Raw genomic sequence first — 17,053 nt, 5'->3', positions numbered from 1 at the left:
TCCACAGTGCAATCGCCACGCACTTCTCCAACAGGGCAGTTCTCATTCTCATGTCCTTGCGCAGCAGGGCTGGGGCAAATTCATCACACAGTCCCCATGAATGTGGCTTTCCTTATGCAAAAGTTCTGCACCCACTGCTAGTCATCCCAGATGTGCATGACGATGTGATCCCACCACTCAGTGCTTGTTTCCTGAGCCCAAAAGCAGCATTCCACTGTGGTCAGCACCTCTGTGAATGCCACACGCAATTTCGTGTTGTAGCTACTATGCATGGCGAGATCAACGTCGCATTCCTCTTGACTTTGAGGTTTAACAAATAACTCCATTGCCACTCACGACGTGTTGATCAGAGCGAGCAGCCTACGTGTCAGCAGTTTGAGATCCATTCCTGCAGCCTGAAGAGGCAGGGTGCACAGTACACAAACTGTTGAGTGTGCCAAATGTGGGCTGAAGCATGGATTTCTGGGGTGCAAAGCAATGCATCCCGGGTCATTGGGACAGGATCCAGGATGGGGCGTGACCCTCTCTGCCTTCCCACAAGTCTTAGCAGCAGAAAAGAAAGAGGTGCTCTGTGGGGTAGCTGCCCAGAGTGCACCTTTCCAAATACCGCTGCAAGTGTGAACACGCTATTGCGCAGGCAGCTGACACTATGAACACACAACAGAGGTTTCCCTTCCGTGCTCTCTGAGCGGCGCTATAACTTTGCCAGTTTAGATGGGGCCTTGGTGATGCAGCTGTGAAGCAGGAGTGATCTGCAATCAAGATAATTTGATAGTTTATCTGGCAATTTAAAAATATTATTCTGACTTTTTACATAACTTGTAATAATGTAGGATTATTTAAAATTATGTGTGATTAAAATGGAGCTGGCCTAGCAGCTGGATAGGGTAAAAGAGAATTGTTCTCAACCTGTTCTCTAACTTTTTGAAGGCTACCCCTCCCTAAGGATCACATTTTGCCGAAGTGGGGCAGGGGAGAGATGTGGCTGAGAGTTAGGGTCTAGTTCCCGGGGGGCTGGGGTGGCTGTGTGGGGCACGGTGCAACTCGCGGTCTCCCCCTTGCGCTGCAGTGCTGGGCGCGCTCTAGCCAGGACGGGCCGTGGCGGGACCTCAGCGCCACCGGCCGCTCCGGGCACAGGCGGGCAATGGAACGGGCTCGGGGCTTGGAGCGGGGCGGGGTGAGGCGATTAAGGGAGGAACGGCGGGTGGGGATGAGCGCACGTGCAGGTAACAGATTGAGGCAGGCTAAGGCCCTCTGATTGGCTGTTACGCTAAACAGGAGTAAGGGGCGGAGCAACAACTCGGCCGCTCTTACGCCGCTTAACTGGCCGTTTTCTCCACAACCGCTGAAAGTCGGGTCCCGCCTTCTTCTTACGGCCCCTCTGGCATTGGGGTGAGGTCTCTACGTCATTAAGAAGCGCCGTAACGTCCTGCGGTGAGGCGGCTGTGGGCCCCGTCACGTGATGGTAGTGGGCGGCTCTGTAAACCCGTGCCGTTAGCTGGGCCGGCGGGTTGTTATGACGCAGCAGGGGTTGGTTGAGGGAACAGGGGGCGCCTGACCACCACAATGACCATCTGCCACTTCTTCCTGCAGGGCCGCTGCCGCTTCGGCGAGAGGTGCTGGAACGAGCATCCCCGCGGCGGGGGCCGCTCGGGCCCGGCCGCGCCGCCCTCCCAGGGTACCCGCGTCTCTTCTCCTCCGCCTACGGGCTCTGGCCGCGCTGCTGGGACCTGGCGCCCGCGGCGATCGGCCCCCCCCCCCCCCGATCTCTGCGGGCGGGGAGCCGGCGGGTGAGGGCTCCGAGCCCCGGGTTTGAAGCGGCTGAATCTGTCGGGGCCTGTGGGGAGCCGGCCGGGTCCCAGCGGCCCGCTTCGCGCTGCGGTTTCAATGGCCAAACGTCTAGGACCCTAACTGCCTCCCCCCCCCCCCCCCCCCGTATGGGGCTTGTGCCAGTTCAGCACCCCCACCCCCCCCCCCGCGCGGCTCACTGCCCTGCGTCCGCACAGCGCCGAGCGCCGGGGGCCCTGATCCATGGCTGGGGCCCTGGGCGCTGACAGGAGAAGTAGTTACCGGACCTGCCCTGTTAGCTGGAGCTCAGGTCTGACCCGTCCAACGGGGGACAGCTTGCGAGGAGCCCTGCCGCGGGCATGGGATAACCTGCGCCCAGAGACGGTTCTTCCTGACTGCTCTCTCTTCTCTTGCTCCCGCCCCCCCAGATTTAGAGGTTGGCTTCTGCCCTAACGCGTGTAGATTTATATCCTGCCAAAACTCCTCTCTTAACGTTTACTATTGCAATGCTAGATCGTCTTGTCATCTGTGTAGAGACCTAATTAGTGTAAGAATGCTAAGACGTTTTTGTCTCTCTTCTATGCTGTAACCATGTAACCACTGGTGCTGCTGTTAGCACCGGCTGTTTCAGAGTGCTTACTGCGGTGGCGTAATGTGTAATCCCGGACAACTGGCATCTTGAACTCTTCTCCCTCCTTAATGAACAGGAGGCTGGTAGAGGGCGACTCTTTCCAACTCCTTAACCAGTGGATTCTGAAAGAAACAAATTGTGTTGCACCACATATAAATACAGAATTTAGGTGCTTCAGATGCTGTAGGCTTTCTCAGGAACGAGAGTTTTAAAGGGTTAAATAACTGTTAGTTCAAATAGGAAAACTTTATTTAATAGGTTTCAGAGTAGCCGCCGTGTTAGTCTGTATCTGCAAAAAGAAAAGGAGTACTTGTGGCACCTTACAGACTAACAAATTTATTTGAGCATGAGCTTTCATGAGAGCTGTAGCTCACGAAAGCTTATGCTCAAATAAGTTTTAGTCTCTAAGGTGCCACAAGTACTCCTGTTCTTTTACTTAATATCAAACATTCAGTATTTTACTTTTTTTTTTTTTTTAAACAAATGTTACTTGTGGAATTGTACTATGAATTATCTTTCACTGTCATCCTTGCCATTGGTCACTCTTTCACATAGCTCATGTTGGGTTTATTGTAAACGATTAATAGTTTGGGGCTGGTAATATTTGTAAAACAAAAAGTTGACTTTTTTCTTATTAGAAACTTTAGCCCATCTAGGTGCATTTTGGTTTATTCTGGAACATAAGCAAGGCTTGAAAGTTTCTGGAGGGTATTTTCAGAAAATCTTTTGTTTTCAAACCAAAAAGACTTCTCCATTCTTGATTACTGGATGACTGGTATACTAATAGGATTCTGACACAGTATTAAGGGAGAAGAGATACAGGTACACTGGAGAGAAACCTTCCCTAATTCCCACTGCACAGATATGGTTTTTCCTTATTTCTTCCATAGACAGAACACACACACATCACAGTGCTGTGATTTGTTATTTCTAAAGTGGATAGTTTGAAAGGGAACTTCCAAGCACCCAAGCCTTGTTAAATATATCATTAACGTTTGATTTGTAAGGGATGCTGCCAACTTGGAATCTGATCTGTTTCAAAAAATATGTTAAGTTGTTTCAGGTGCTTGTCTGCCCCTGAATCTCCCAGCAAATGTTTGTAGCTTACAGTCACATGTTCCCTTGTGGGTTTTTTTTTTAATGTTTCTGTCCATATTACTCTGTGAAATCTCTCACAAGCAGTGTGAAAATGAGGGCCTCATTCTTCTAAGCTGAACATGTGGACTTGACTTGGCAGGGCCAGGGGTGCAGCTACACAGATCATCTTTCAGGATTGGGGCCTAAATGGAAGCCTATCACAAAGTGTTGTCAAAGGGGCAAAATAAACTGAAAAAAGAATAGTGAAATTTTTTTGTAATCTTTCAGATACAGTAATCTTAAGTGTTACTTGCACTAACAATCGTATGTCATATTGGTGTATGTGTGATTTTGTTTTTAGTTTTTATTGCTGTCCCTTATGGTTTATTTTACTTTGGTTTTGACCTTTTGAAAGGTTTTGAGATATGAATGGGATACCTCAAGACTCCACTCTGCAGCCTGCAATCAGTTGGTCCCTGGGTCCACTGGTCCCTCCCGCTTAGGCTGGGGGAGGGGCCTTTAGCAGTGGGTGGGCTTGCGCCTGCCCACCTCCCAGGTTTTTCCAGTAGGACCCCACTCTGCAAACGTGCATACATAGTCCCATTCGCTTCATTGAGACTGCTCACATGATTACAGTTGCTTACATGTGCAGGCCTGGGCTCTTAGTTTGTCACATCTTTAAACAAAATAAACTTTGATCACATTAAACACAACTCTCAAAATGTTGACTGTCTGAGAAATTGATTGTCTTCATGCTCTGTTGTACTTTTCAGTGCTACCATGTACAGCTGGGCTTGGTTTACTTCATTCACAGTAGTGAGGAAACTGTGTAAAATGTGAAAGAATATTTAATTATTATTTTTTTTCTTTTTCATTGTAAGGTACTGGCAGAGGAGGGTGGGGTGCCCATAACCAGAGATACACCAACGTTGTCCAACCTTCTAACTTTTCTAAACCCACTACATGGGGTGGCAGCAGAGATGATGGAAAGGCATTTTTTGGACCCTCTAGTGACTATGGTGCACCAGGCAGTGGCAATAAAAGTTCAGGATTTTCTCAAAACAGATTCTCTGCATTAAGCTCTGAGCAAAATATTGGCAGTAGCTACAAAGATGAAGAGGAGAAGCTTCTGTAAGTCCTTGTTCTGTCTTTGAGCATCTAATAAGTATTTAGAAAAATGAATTTTAAAAGTGTAGATTTATATGGAGGCACTTGTGTGTATTATGTAATTTCATGATAATGAAGTCTAAAGAGGCTTCTTCTAATGCATAAATATTTATTATACATTATAGATCATTTGTTAATATGAATGTCTTCACTAGGGGGTAATAAAGAAGTGTGTTTGTAGTGAAATTATTTTCATGGGACTTCAATAGAGCTGGACGTAAAACCTCAGTGAACCTTACATTAAAATGCACCTTTATAAATTTAAATTGCTGTTTTAATAACTTGCATTTCTCTTTAAAGATGATCTGCAAAGGGGAAAAATTGGGCTTGTATCTTTTTTTTTTTCCCCTGTTTTTGCTTTATTCTCATCCATAAAGGACACCTGGAAGGTTTTGGAAGTCTTTTATTTAAAAACAAAAACAAAAAACCTGCTTATTCCCCTCCCCCCCCCCACCTGCTTTTTTGAACCAAAAAGAGTCAGGTTTTGGATATTGGATGACTGGAGTACTGGTAGGATTTTTATATCTCGGATATTAAGGAATTGAGGTACTGGTTGAGGCCAAAAGTGGCTTTTATTTTCTTTTTAGTTAAACAGGTGTTCTGAAAAAGTTTTAATGTACTTAGATCTAGGGGAACACTTCCTTTAAGATTTTGATGTGCCAGTCCTGTTAATTAAGGGCTGAGAGCTCCCAATATGCATTTCAGTCATTCAAAAAGTTCTCCAACAACCGAGGAAAGATTTGTCTTGACTTTCCTGACACTTAAGGAGATAACAAGTGTAAACTTCCTCCCACTTCTTGGAGGGGGGAAATCAGACATTCTTTATACATTAAGAAGGGCAAAAACTATATAATATAATTTTTTTTCCCCTTTTCAGGTCACTTTTCTAGAGTAGGATGAAGACATTTTTTAAAAATCCTTAAAAGCTAGTATTTACCTAAATTTTGGTTACCTCATATGAATGTATTTTTATTACAAAAAACCCAGAGTAATAAAAGCAAATTTCAAATACTTAGTGATCTTCACTCTACACAGTACAGTATTCTTGCTTTTGCTCTCTTCAGTGTTCTGTTTCTAAATGTTCTCCTTCCATGTTGTTTTATTTCAGTTAATTGTCCTCTATCCCTATTATTTCATTACTTCTACAGTATTTGGACTAGTCAGTCTTTCCTCTAGTCAGTCTTTCTGCATTTTACTTTTTGTTGCTATACATATTAGCTTATTTTTGTAGAATTACCTTTGTAATTTTCAAGGTTTCTCGAATAGGAATGTTGAGATAATGATCTGCAGCCCTCAGAGGGAATCGTTTAACGGGAAGTATGCACTTCAGGCTGCCAATCTTTTTCCAACTTGCTTAATTCATTATGCAATTATATACTTTAGCAAAACATTTAAAAAGCGCCCATTCCTATAAGTTATCACAGTTGTTCACTGAGGGCCCAGTTCTCCCACTGTTCATGGTGAGGAGTGCTTTACTTCAACATGTGTAAACCATTAACTTCTGTGGTTCAGCTTTACTACTAGGATGTGGAAATGCTTACTCCATTAAAGTCAGAGAGACTGCTCATGGAGTACGGTGCTGCTCGGTGAGGGAGTGTATGAGAATCTGGCCCTGAACTATTTTGAAATACCTTTTTGGTTTTTTTATCAAATAATTAGTCTGATTTATTCAGTTTTTTTCTTTGTTTTGATATAATTTTTCTAGTGAAGGCATAATAAAGGACATGGAAGTGTGGGAATCTTCAGGACAGTGGATGTTCTCCTGTTACTCACCTATGAAAGAAAAGCCTAACGTCTCAGGTAGTAACTTCCCTAGTGTCATCATACACTTATTACCAAGAATGTTTCTCTCAAGGTGACAGGTTTCAGAGTGGTAGCTGTGTTAGTCTGTATCAGCAAAAACAATGAGGAGTCCTTGGGGCACCTTAGAATTTCTAATGTGCCCCAAGGACTCCTTGTTGTTTTCTCTCAAGGTATTGCATTATATTTATTTTAGGGTCCAAAAGAGTGCCAGTTGCTTTGCAGAAATGCACAAGACAAAAGCTCTTCCCCTAAAGCTAACGCCTCAAACCTTCCACTTGTTCCACCCATGTGGAGATCTTGCAGGATCTAGACTTAACTTGTGATGCAACAAAAATTAAACGATAGTGATATGGTGCCTCATTTTTGGCATGTGCAACCTTGAGGTTCTATTACAAGTGACCTTTGCATAAAATCATAGAATATCAGGTTGGAAGGGACCTCAGGAGGTCCTCTAGTCCAACGCCTTGCTCAGAGCAGGACCAAGTCCCAATTTTTGCATCTTTTCAACCATACTGTAACTGCCTTATTATGGATGTTGCAGCAAGGCCTATCTATTGTAGCTTCATAAAAGTGCTCTCAAACAATATATCTTTCTCCGAGGATTTTGATTGTTCCTTTCCCTGCAGGTTTTCCAGACTTCTCACCAGAAGAGTTGCATCTTGAATACTATAACTGCAGAACAAACAATAATATTCAGAACTATGTAAGCTTTTTAAAAATATTGTAAACTTTTCTGATGTAACATACGCACTTCAGAGTAGTGCTACTTTTAATAACTATACAGTGGTGGCTCATTTGATTTGTGTAACAAATTCCAAAGAATTTTCAGAATGCCAAAATACACTCTCAGTGAATTGGCTGTTTTTATTTATACTGAGCATATTTTCCAGTTTCGGTTAATAATTTCACTGAGAACATTGGCCAAAACTGTCACACCTGGGTGCCTAAAATTAGGCAGCTTAAAAAAAGTGTTTGATTTCCTAACGTGCTGAGCACTTGCTTTGTTAATGCTGCTGCTCTATGAGAAGCAATGGGAGAGGGCCTTTAGCTAATCCCACATAATTAAATGTAGGGGCTGCTCTTTGCCTAGATTTTCCTCTGTTCACACTTATCCTTACTCCCCAAGCTTCTTCTCTGCTAGCCCTTAGAATATTCTCTGTACTATTTGTGTAACTGCTTGACTCATGGCCTGAGAGCTTGACACTAATGTCTCTGCTGCTGGGTAATTTGATATTGATGTGGCAGAGCATAGGGCACAATGAGGATAAACTCCATGTATTGTTTAAAGGTTACCCTTTAGAGCAGAAGATTTGTACCAGTACAGTTAAACAGCTATTCATTTTAATTTGATGTCCTTGCTGCCCCTAAAGCCATGTAAGTATCAAGGGAACCAGCCTGGCAATGGAGACAATTTGACACTGGAGTCTCATAGTGGGAATTGGGCTGATTGACAGATGTGAGGAAATAGAAAAACTGCAAAGGAAAATAATAGGTGGTGGTAGGCCTACCCTGAATGCAGTCACTACACTTAATTTGATCTGCTACAGTCACCCTCTCTTGCAGTGTCAGCAGCTCAGATTTCCTTTGGAGGAAAACAGCCACCTGAATCCCTAATCATGCACTTAATAATTTAGTTTTATAAAATGATGTGTACTATGAAGTGGTACAGTGATCTTGCTGGTGAAGAAGAGGACAAAGTCAAAAAAGTGTGTATTTGAGCTAATTATATGGGCTTTGTACCACCTGCACCAGTCAGATTAAAGTTTCATCCGTGTCCTTTCATAATACAAGTTACCCAATGTACAAATGCCTAAAGGATGACTCAGTCAAATTTCTCAGACACTAACAGATTAGTTTATCTGTATTACAAACGTACGGCGCTGTGAAGACTCCCTTCTTGTAAGCCGTTTTTTCCTCATCTCTTATTCAAAAAGTCTTCCTCTATACTGCTGACAGTGTTTTGTCTTTTTGTTTTCTACAGCTATATCAGCAATGCCTCCTAATGTAGATACAGCTTATACTGGCAAACAAGTGCTTTTCCAGTATAGCTAATAACAGTTTCTCAAATGAAGTAAGCTATATCAGCAGAAGCATCTGGTACTGGTATAACTGCATCTACGCTAGGGCTTTGGTTGTTTGTTTTTAAAAATAAATCCATGACTGACATTACTATAGCAGCAAAAATTCCACAAGTAAACCTCGCCTTAGTCTCTGACTCCAGTCAGAAAAATGTGTCCATTGGAAAGAACAGAGGGGTATAGGGTCAATCTATCTGTCTTTTACCACCAGTCTTGCTTGTTAAACTAAAATCAATTGCAGTAGTATGGTTAATAATATAACTGTTTATAACACCCTCAATAATTCAACCATGTTATTTTTAAATTTGTTTTCCTCTGTTCTTTCTTTCTCAGTTCAGAAACAGGAAATTACACTATTGCAAGAAATTCATTTTATAGCACCCTAACAACATCCAAAGTCAAATTTCTCTTTGAAAGTATTGGACATATTGCCCCAAGTAACACCTAGTGTTAACTCAGATTAAAGGAAAAAAAATTTTTTTTTTTTAAATTTTGTGCAATTAACAGTTTGTGATAATCAATAACAAGATTTCCTGTTTGTGTGGATATTTCACACACAGGGAACTGAAAATATTTTTTAAAAATAGAAGAATGTTGTCATAAACCCACAGATTACTGACATTGAAACTACCTTACTTCAAACCTTTTGTAATTGACTAGATTTCAAGTTAATTATCTTCGTTTAAGTACATTTTGGGTATTGCTGCAGTCCAGAATCCAATATGATGGGATTATAAAAGCAAACTGTTTTATTCTGGAATATCATGATTTGGATGCCCAGGCCTAATCTGATTGATGTTGCACAATTTTTCTTCCCCTTGGGACAGCATTTCAGCAAGAATTTGTTAATGTCACTAGTCTTATTGGACACAGGAAGCACTTAACATTAACAGGAAGCACCAGCATTTAACATTTAGCATGCACACTACTTCTTGGGAGGCAGGAGAAAATTTTGTCCCACCAGAAACATTGTTTAGTATTCGTCAAACAAGCCAGTGAAGATATTAAAGTAGCAGAAGTGATTAGAGAAGGCTGAATCATACGAAATCAAAAAGTATAACCCTTTAAAGATATTGATACTATATGTTTTTGTCAAAGGTGGAACGGTTGCTTTCTCAAATCTCTGAAGTAAGCCTTCCAAATATAACTTTCTAATCTATAAATGTTTCACCTTTAAGGGAAAAAAAAAAGGTTTAAATGTACATTTATTTTTATCACCTTTGCATGTTTTTTTAGAATCTGGTATTGCTGCTATACTGAAGCTTTTGTAAAACCTTTAATATTTAGTAAGCTATAATCAAACTTTATGGTGGTGGATAGTGTATTAACTGATTTCAAGATTTGTAGGAGAGCATCACTGAATATTTGAATGCAAGTCCATGAAGTTGTCAATATGTCATAATTATTTACCTTATATAGTCCTTCCATGAGATATTCTCATCCAAATCGTGTTTCATTCATAAACTGAGTCAAAATATAAACTAGGAATTTCCCAGTCTGTGTCTTATAAGAGCTGATGTCAGACAATATGATCTTCCAGCATGTGACCATGCTGAATAGAATTGCTGATGTTTGTGGTGTTTATGATGATGAGACCCTTTGAAAGTGTGCAAAGATTTTAGTAAAAGATTAAACATTCCACTTTCACAGGATGCTGGCAGATCAAAAGGCTTTTCTTATTTTGAGATTGTTAGTTGTTTTTTTTTACGGAAAGTTAAGCTATAGCTACTTAAATAGATGTGCTTTCACATTTGTTAATAATTATACTAATGTGGAATAGTGATTATACACAATATTGTGATGTGATTAAAACATTAGATAATCATTACTAAATACCTTTTTCTATTAAGTTTAATTTACTGTACTTTAGCAATCACTACAGAATTGTGTGTAGTAATCCACTCTGCACTTTAAGGGAATTGATTATACTAGTGAATTTAAGTCCTTAATTGGTAAGTATGGAGTGATAGTGCTAAATTGTTCTGAGAGAAAAGGAGGTGTTTTTGCTAGAAAGCAACAGGAGCCTTAGGTCAACTCTTGGTACTTTAACTTCATGATTCAGCACATACAATGTCAACTATACCAGCAATAAAACAAGGATTGAAGAGTTTTATTCTTGTAGAGCTGGAATTTGGAATTCCTCTATTAATACTACTAATTGGTTAAACTTGGATTAGAGAAAGTGTCCTGCAGTTTCTCATGGTTCATATGCCTACAAAGTAATATGCTTGGTCTGAGAGCAAGTGTTTGAAGGAATCTTGAGTTTCAGACTTATACTTCCCCTGCTCAAATTTGTAGCGTGTAGGTTTTGGGAAGGGGTAGGTATCTTACTTCTTTTGGGCTAGTTGGGTTGTCCTATCATAATTTGAGAAAGCTGTGTCTTTTCAGTTGAATCATGAAATTACTCAATATTGCCATTTCTTATTTGCATCATTGACACAGACTTAATGTCCTTTTTGTCTTTTTTTCTCCCCTTTTTAGATAAATTCAGTCCAGCAATTAGTAAACCGATGGAGAAATAGATTGCTTGAGCTGAAGACTCTAAATACATCTACCAAAGCAGCATTGGTGAGTGTTACTGAAAAGTAAAATATATGTTCTCCTCCTCCTAATTTTAAACAGGAATGTTTAACTTGGATTCAAGATAGTGTGTTAGACACATCATGCCAAAGTATGCTACACATACCAAAGTTAGTTGCTTTGACAATGATCGTTAATGAACCAATTTCTAAGACATAATATGGGTGAAGAAATGGAATCCGTATTTGCCGACCTCATGAATTGATCTTAGTGTAGCGTTCCATGTGTAGAAAATACAGATAATATAGTCATAGGATTTAGCCATCCATCTTCTATTTACATTAAATTCTAAATCCCCCTCCTTGGCTCTGAAAATTTCAACATTTATTATTTAAGAACAAGTACTTTGCACTCATTTAGAATGGTCTTGCTTGGCACTAAATAGCCAAGACTTGAAAATATTTGCTGTCTAGCTTTGGCAATTTTAATAGAAGATATGTGGCTAAAACCTCTGCAGTACTTTGAAAATCTCAACTATGGTGTTTATCTTCCATATTACTGCCATGCAGGGGTATCCATGTCAAAGGGCCTGGCCAAGTAGCAACCAGAGAGGCATGCTGATAGTGGTCTGGAGTCAGGTCTTGAATAATGCTTTGGGAACATATGTGGGGGTCAGGGGAGGGTGAAGAATGACAGAACAGATGGAGGGTAAGAGAGAAAGAAGGTGGTGGTCTGGATTTGAAAACAGTGTCACGCTCCACCCATGCCACACAATATTTTTAGGCTTGGCATGACATGACAGCCTATTTAAAAGAACCATGCCAATTAACTTCTTCAGTTGAAACTAGTTTTGACTTCAATGACTTAATTATCAGAGGAATTTATATTATTAGTTATAAATCTTTATAGAAAGACACATTTTCTCACTTGTAAATGTAGGATTCACATTTTACTTTTTTTGAAAAGGTATCTGAACTGAAAAATGTGGTTAATCAACCATTGCCTGCCTTTGGATTTGGTGGACAACAAACATCAACCTTTGGATCATCAAGTAAGTTTTCTATATTAATAGCTAGCTGTTAAATATTGCCTTTGTTCTTCTGCAGTATTCTGGTAAGTGTTTTAATATTGCAAGTGTGCCTGTTCTAAAAGTTTCCGTATGTGTGTTTTATAATTGCAGGCTTTCCACGCAGCAGCAGCAGCAGCAATAGGAGTGCCAGCAATTCCTCCTTTAAATCAACTACTGAACTTGTCAGTGCATCCTCTGCAAGCACCACTGCATTTGGAAGCTCTTCTATGGTTCCAGACCCTTCAGCTTTGGGTGTGACATCTTCCTCAAGATCAGCCCCTTCCATTGCCTTTGGCAGCCAACCAGCTTCATCTGCAGCCTCTTTTTCATTTAAAAAGCCTGAAACTGTGGGTGGTTTTGGAGCTTCTGGATTTTCAGGGTTTGGCAGTTCCTCTGCTCTAAACTTGTCAAGCACAACCTCACTTCCAGCCTTTGGAGCTGCTAATGCAGCAGTTGCTGCCCCTGCCTCAGAATCAGGTAACTCTTTATTTGGACAGTCTGTTAGTGCCTTTGGATATAATGTAGCACCAGCACCTCCTGCAGCCACAAGCATTGTTACCTCAGATAAGTTATTCACACCAAAGACTGATCTGTCACCTGAAGAGTTGAAGCAGTTTGAAGCAAAGAAGTTTACACTAGGAAAGATTCCTATAAAGCCACCACCAATAGAGCTTTTAAATGTTTGAAACTATAACATGTACAGTAAGCAAATTCTGAAATTAAACTTTTACAGAATGTTTTTAATTGCCTGTAAGTAGGCAACTTGACACTTTAACAATTCAAATATATATTTTTGAGGTTTGGCACCAAACTATATAGCTTCTTGTGAGTTAAATTTTAATTTCCTTTCTAAGGCTGCTCCAGGAAGGTAGGATCCCAATTGTAAATATTCAAATATTCTTTGTTTGCTTTGGAAGAGTCTTTAAAACCAAGAAGTTTACAATTGAAAATAAAGTTTTTATAGTGAATTAACAAAAATACAGTGATATTGTCTCAATCTTTCCTTCTCTGCTGTGAAAAGAAAATCTGAAGTGGAATGGGAGTGCTCTTGAGCTGTACAGTCAACCAACTGATAGTGAAATGTGTACAAAGTAAAACTGCTCTAACCCTCAAATCACCTCCTTTCCCTTGCCTTGTTTTGCCTTTAAAGAAAGGGACATGCTTTCTTCGGCAACTGACAATTTTACTGGGTGCATCTGTGAATTGGAGACAAGTACAAGTACCATCTACTCATAGGCTCTAACCTTGTTTCTTCACCCTACAGTCAGTTCCATAAAAACCATGACAAAGACTCTTAGAGCAACTTTAGCCTTGGTGCTTAATTTAGAAAACAGAGTCAGTAGTTGCATGGGAGATTTCCAAGGAAAAACAAAACCAGGTGCTCCAGTAAGAGATGGTGGTGATATTCTTTCTGTTAAACTAGTGTTTAAACCCATGCATCAGGGTAGACTGCACAAGAGGTTATAGTTTGAAATAAAGCTTAAACATGAGGTCCTCCTGGCATTAAAGATCCCCTGGCATGTTTTAAAAGAGATTCATTCTTAACATTTAAAAAGAAAAGGAGTACCTTAGAGACTAACAAATTTATTTGAGCATAAGCTTTTGTGAGCTACAGCTCACTTCATCAAATGCATCTGATGAAGTGAGCTGTAGCTCACAAAAGCTTATGCTCAAATTTTAGTCTCTAAGGTGCCACAAGTCCTCCTTTTTTTCTTTTTGCGCATACAGACTAACACGGCTGCTACTCTGAAACCATTCTTAACCACTGTGTGCTGGGAAAATTCCACAAAGGGTGGTTATAATCTAGAAATTACATGTATTTCAACTTTCAATACATTATTCTTCACATCTGTCCTAATGGTTTGTCCAATTAAATGGCTGCTATAGTAATGACAGGGATCCTTGAAGTAGCCCAACTGAGGGTGGGCTGCATCTGCTGAAAGCTTAAGCCACCTTCATAACACTGAAAAAACGAGGCCACTACAAGACTTTAGCTGTATTTGTAGTGCAGATGATCCTTTTAGCTGCTTAGCATTGAACTTAAGTGCTGAGCTGCCTAAATCTTTTAGCCCCTTTTAGGGTGTCTCACAAGCTGCTACTAAACTGCTTTAAGAACTTTTAAGGGCTTATGTGGCCAAGGGCTTCTCTGAGCTGCAGTTGTTTTGCATACATACCACGTTCTAAACAGCTATCCGACACTAATTTGTAGTAGAAAAGTCTGTTGCATGCAGCCAAAATGCCAACTTTGAAATGACATTTTTCAAACTTGGATGATTGTCATGCTGAGGGATGTAAAAAAGCCAAGTTTTCAGTGTTTTAACTTCAATTATTTTAAGGCTATAAGAAATATAAATATATAAAAGGAAGGTACAATTCGTTATCAGGGCATACAACTGAGGTGGCTTTGATCAACTTTCTTTAAGATAAAAACAATCCCTATTGAGCTAGCACCCCACCTCTTCATCCCCAGTCTTTTTAGTTATTCATAACACATTTGAAGGGGCTAAATAGAAAATTGGTACTCTATTAACTGGTAGCAGTCAAGCATCTGAGCGTAGTGGCCTATACAACAGAAGACAAGACAATGCTAAAATGAGCATAAATATTATGACAGCTATTTGTATTATTGTAGCACCTAGGAACCCATCTTGGACCAGAACCCTATTGTGCTAGGTTCTGTACAAACACCAAACAATGAGAGAGCCCCCATCTCAAAGAGCCTAAAAGCTAAATATAAGACCACAGCAAGAGAGGGCAAAGAAACAATGAGACACTATTGTCTGAATAGACAAGATTGACACAGGCTGCGGGAAGGGGTAAAACACACTAGCAGAGTGAACGATATGATGGTGGCAAGCAGCATGTTAATCCCTTTATATATTATGGAGGTGGGTTTTCTTAGAAGGGGGATCAGCTAAGTTGAAGGGGGTGGGGAGGAAGAGAGGGGCATGGCAGGTGTGGAGTTAAGAGATGGTGGGGGAGGATTGGAGCAAACAGCCAGTCAGTACAGAGCAGAGAAAGTCAGAACATGCTACTGGCATGTCCAAAGGTCCCTGCTTCGGCTGCTCCTGTTCCTACCAGCTGGAGTCTCAGTGGCTGGCTGCTCTCTGCAGTTATTCCTCAAAGCCATTGGAGAGGAGAAGCACCACCTGGGTTCTAGTGCCCCGCACTGGGGGCAGTCCACTGCACAGTTCTGGGTCTGGGGCAGAGCTGGGGCAAGAAAGAGTGGACCCAGCTCGACCCCACTTTACTCCCCCAGTAAAGCAGTCTCTGATTTGGCTGCTCATATACCTACCATCTGGAGTCTTGCTAAACTGCATAAGACATAACTTCTTCAGTCAGTCTATCCAACTGAACAGTTGTGTACAAAAATCTTTCCCCCACATGCACCCCCTGTCACACTGCCATTATTAATCAAGTACAGGATTTCAAAACAGGACAGCAGAATAGGATTTCAAAATTCACTGTCAACATGGGGAAGGGGGTGAGAAACTCCTAATTCATAGCAGTTATATCCCTCTTTTATCCTCCTGATGACTAGAGAGCTGCCTCTTGTGCCTACCTCCTTGTTTGGCTGCCATACAGATAGTCATAAAAGTTTGGACTTGACATATGGAAAAGAAAATGGAGCACGGTAGCAGATTCACTGATCACATTGTCACATTTAGCTTTAGTTCAGGTAATAGTTTAAAAATCACAGTGCAGGGCTATAAGAGATTTAAGTGTCATGATTGCTGGCAGAAGACTAGATACAAATGTAGAGTCAAGCACTCAACCCAGGGTCTGGCTCCAGGTGATACTGAGTATTTCCCTTGCTTTGATATAACCGGATTTATGAGTCACTGAAATTCCTGTGGTGTGTACGAATACCTACTTTGAAGTTTGGTTCATTGGAGATGATGGTGCAGTTCACAGATAGCAGCAGCTATGAGCTGGCTGTACGCCCAAGAGATTTGTCATCCAAAGGCATCCCTCTACCGCACAAGCGAAAGGACCAGATTTAATGGACAACGACTGGAACTCTCTCGAGGCTTATTCAACCAAATATTAGTAGCAGCAACATGGGGCCTCAAGTGTAAGCAGTTAAAGGGGGAGGGGAAATAGGCTTGAAAATCATTCCAATTCTTATGTAATAAAAGGAAAGGAAAGTAGTAGGGACAGCTTATGTGGCTTCACTAACTGCTGCTGAAAAATCAGAGGCTGACGCTTCTGACCATCCAAGAGGAAGGAGGTGATGAACTGAGAATGTTAAAACTTGTAAAGGTAAGGGTAGCAAAACCATAATAAGTTAAAGGGGAAAGAGAAAGAAGGGCTTTTATAAATATATTTAAGGAAATACAAGAGTCTGTTGATAAAGGAACAGTGAAATGAAACCGATGATTCTGAAATGGCCGAAAGATCATTTTTTAAAACACTGTTGAAATAACTGGCCAGGAGGAAGGCAATGGAGATGCAAAATGGTTGTTGATAAAAGGTAGCTAAGGAAATCTAGGTAGCTAATGGTAGCTAATGTGAAATGAGAACCTACTGTACACAAATCACTGGGTCCAGATGGTGTATCTTCTTCAGTAGTAAGAGAATGAGCTAATGCACTTACTGTGCCACTGACAGTCATTTTGATAAGTTATGGAGCAATAGGGATATACTTGAGAAAATACATCTTAGCAGGCAAACAATTGCTTTTTTGACAATTACAAAATAATTGAAAGGAATTCCATGGATGGGTTGTTTGACTTTTAGTAAAGTGTCTGATAGCGTATCCCAAAAAAATGTGATATGTTTGTTTTAAGGTGATTTGGATAGGAACGTTGCTTGGTGTACTGAAAATGATGGAATGCCATTTATTTATAGTCTACTTTCCGTTGTTGGATCATATTAAAGAAGTTCTGTATTAAAATCACAATTGAGTTTGATTCCCCA

The 17,053-nt window shown here is 40.8% G+C and overlaps 1 protein-coding gene across 2 annotated transcripts; it reads left to right on the top strand.

The window, feature by feature from the left end:
- The first annotated feature begins 1,477 nt into the window (after positions 1 to 1,477).
- Positions 1,478 to 13,111, top strand: NUP42 (nucleoporin 42). 2 transcript variants are annotated; one of them, XM_073333727.1, is made up of 7 exons: positions 1,478 to 1,678; positions 4,378 to 4,627; positions 6,369 to 6,463; positions 7,093 to 7,169; positions 11,026 to 11,112; positions 12,031 to 12,115; positions 12,245 to 13,111. In XM_073333727.1, the coding sequence occupies exons 1-7, from the start codon at positions 1,567 to 1,569 to the stop codon at positions 12,817 to 12,819; spliced, it is 1,281 nt and encodes a 426-aa protein (XP_073189828.1). In that variant the 5' UTR covers positions 1,478 to 1,566; the 3' UTR covers positions 12,820 to 13,111. The 2 variants fall into 2 exon arrangements, with proteins under 2 accessions (XP_073189828.1, XP_073189827.1); XM_073333726.1 differs by lacking the exon at positions 1,478 to 1,678 and adding an exon at positions 1,700 to 2,224.
- Positions 13,112 to 17,053: the final 3,942 nt, after the last annotated feature.

This window comes from Lepidochelys kempii, chromosome 2 (assembly GCF_965140265.1).
Source record: "Lepidochelys kempii isolate rLepKem1 chromosome 2, rLepKem1.hap2, whole genome shotgun sequence".
Lineage (NCBI taxonomy): Eukaryota > Metazoa > Chordata > Testudines > Cheloniidae > Lepidochelys > Lepidochelys kempii.
The sequence above is the reverse complement of the archived record's forward strand: the minus strand, read 5'-3'. Positions and strand labels throughout refer to the sequence as shown.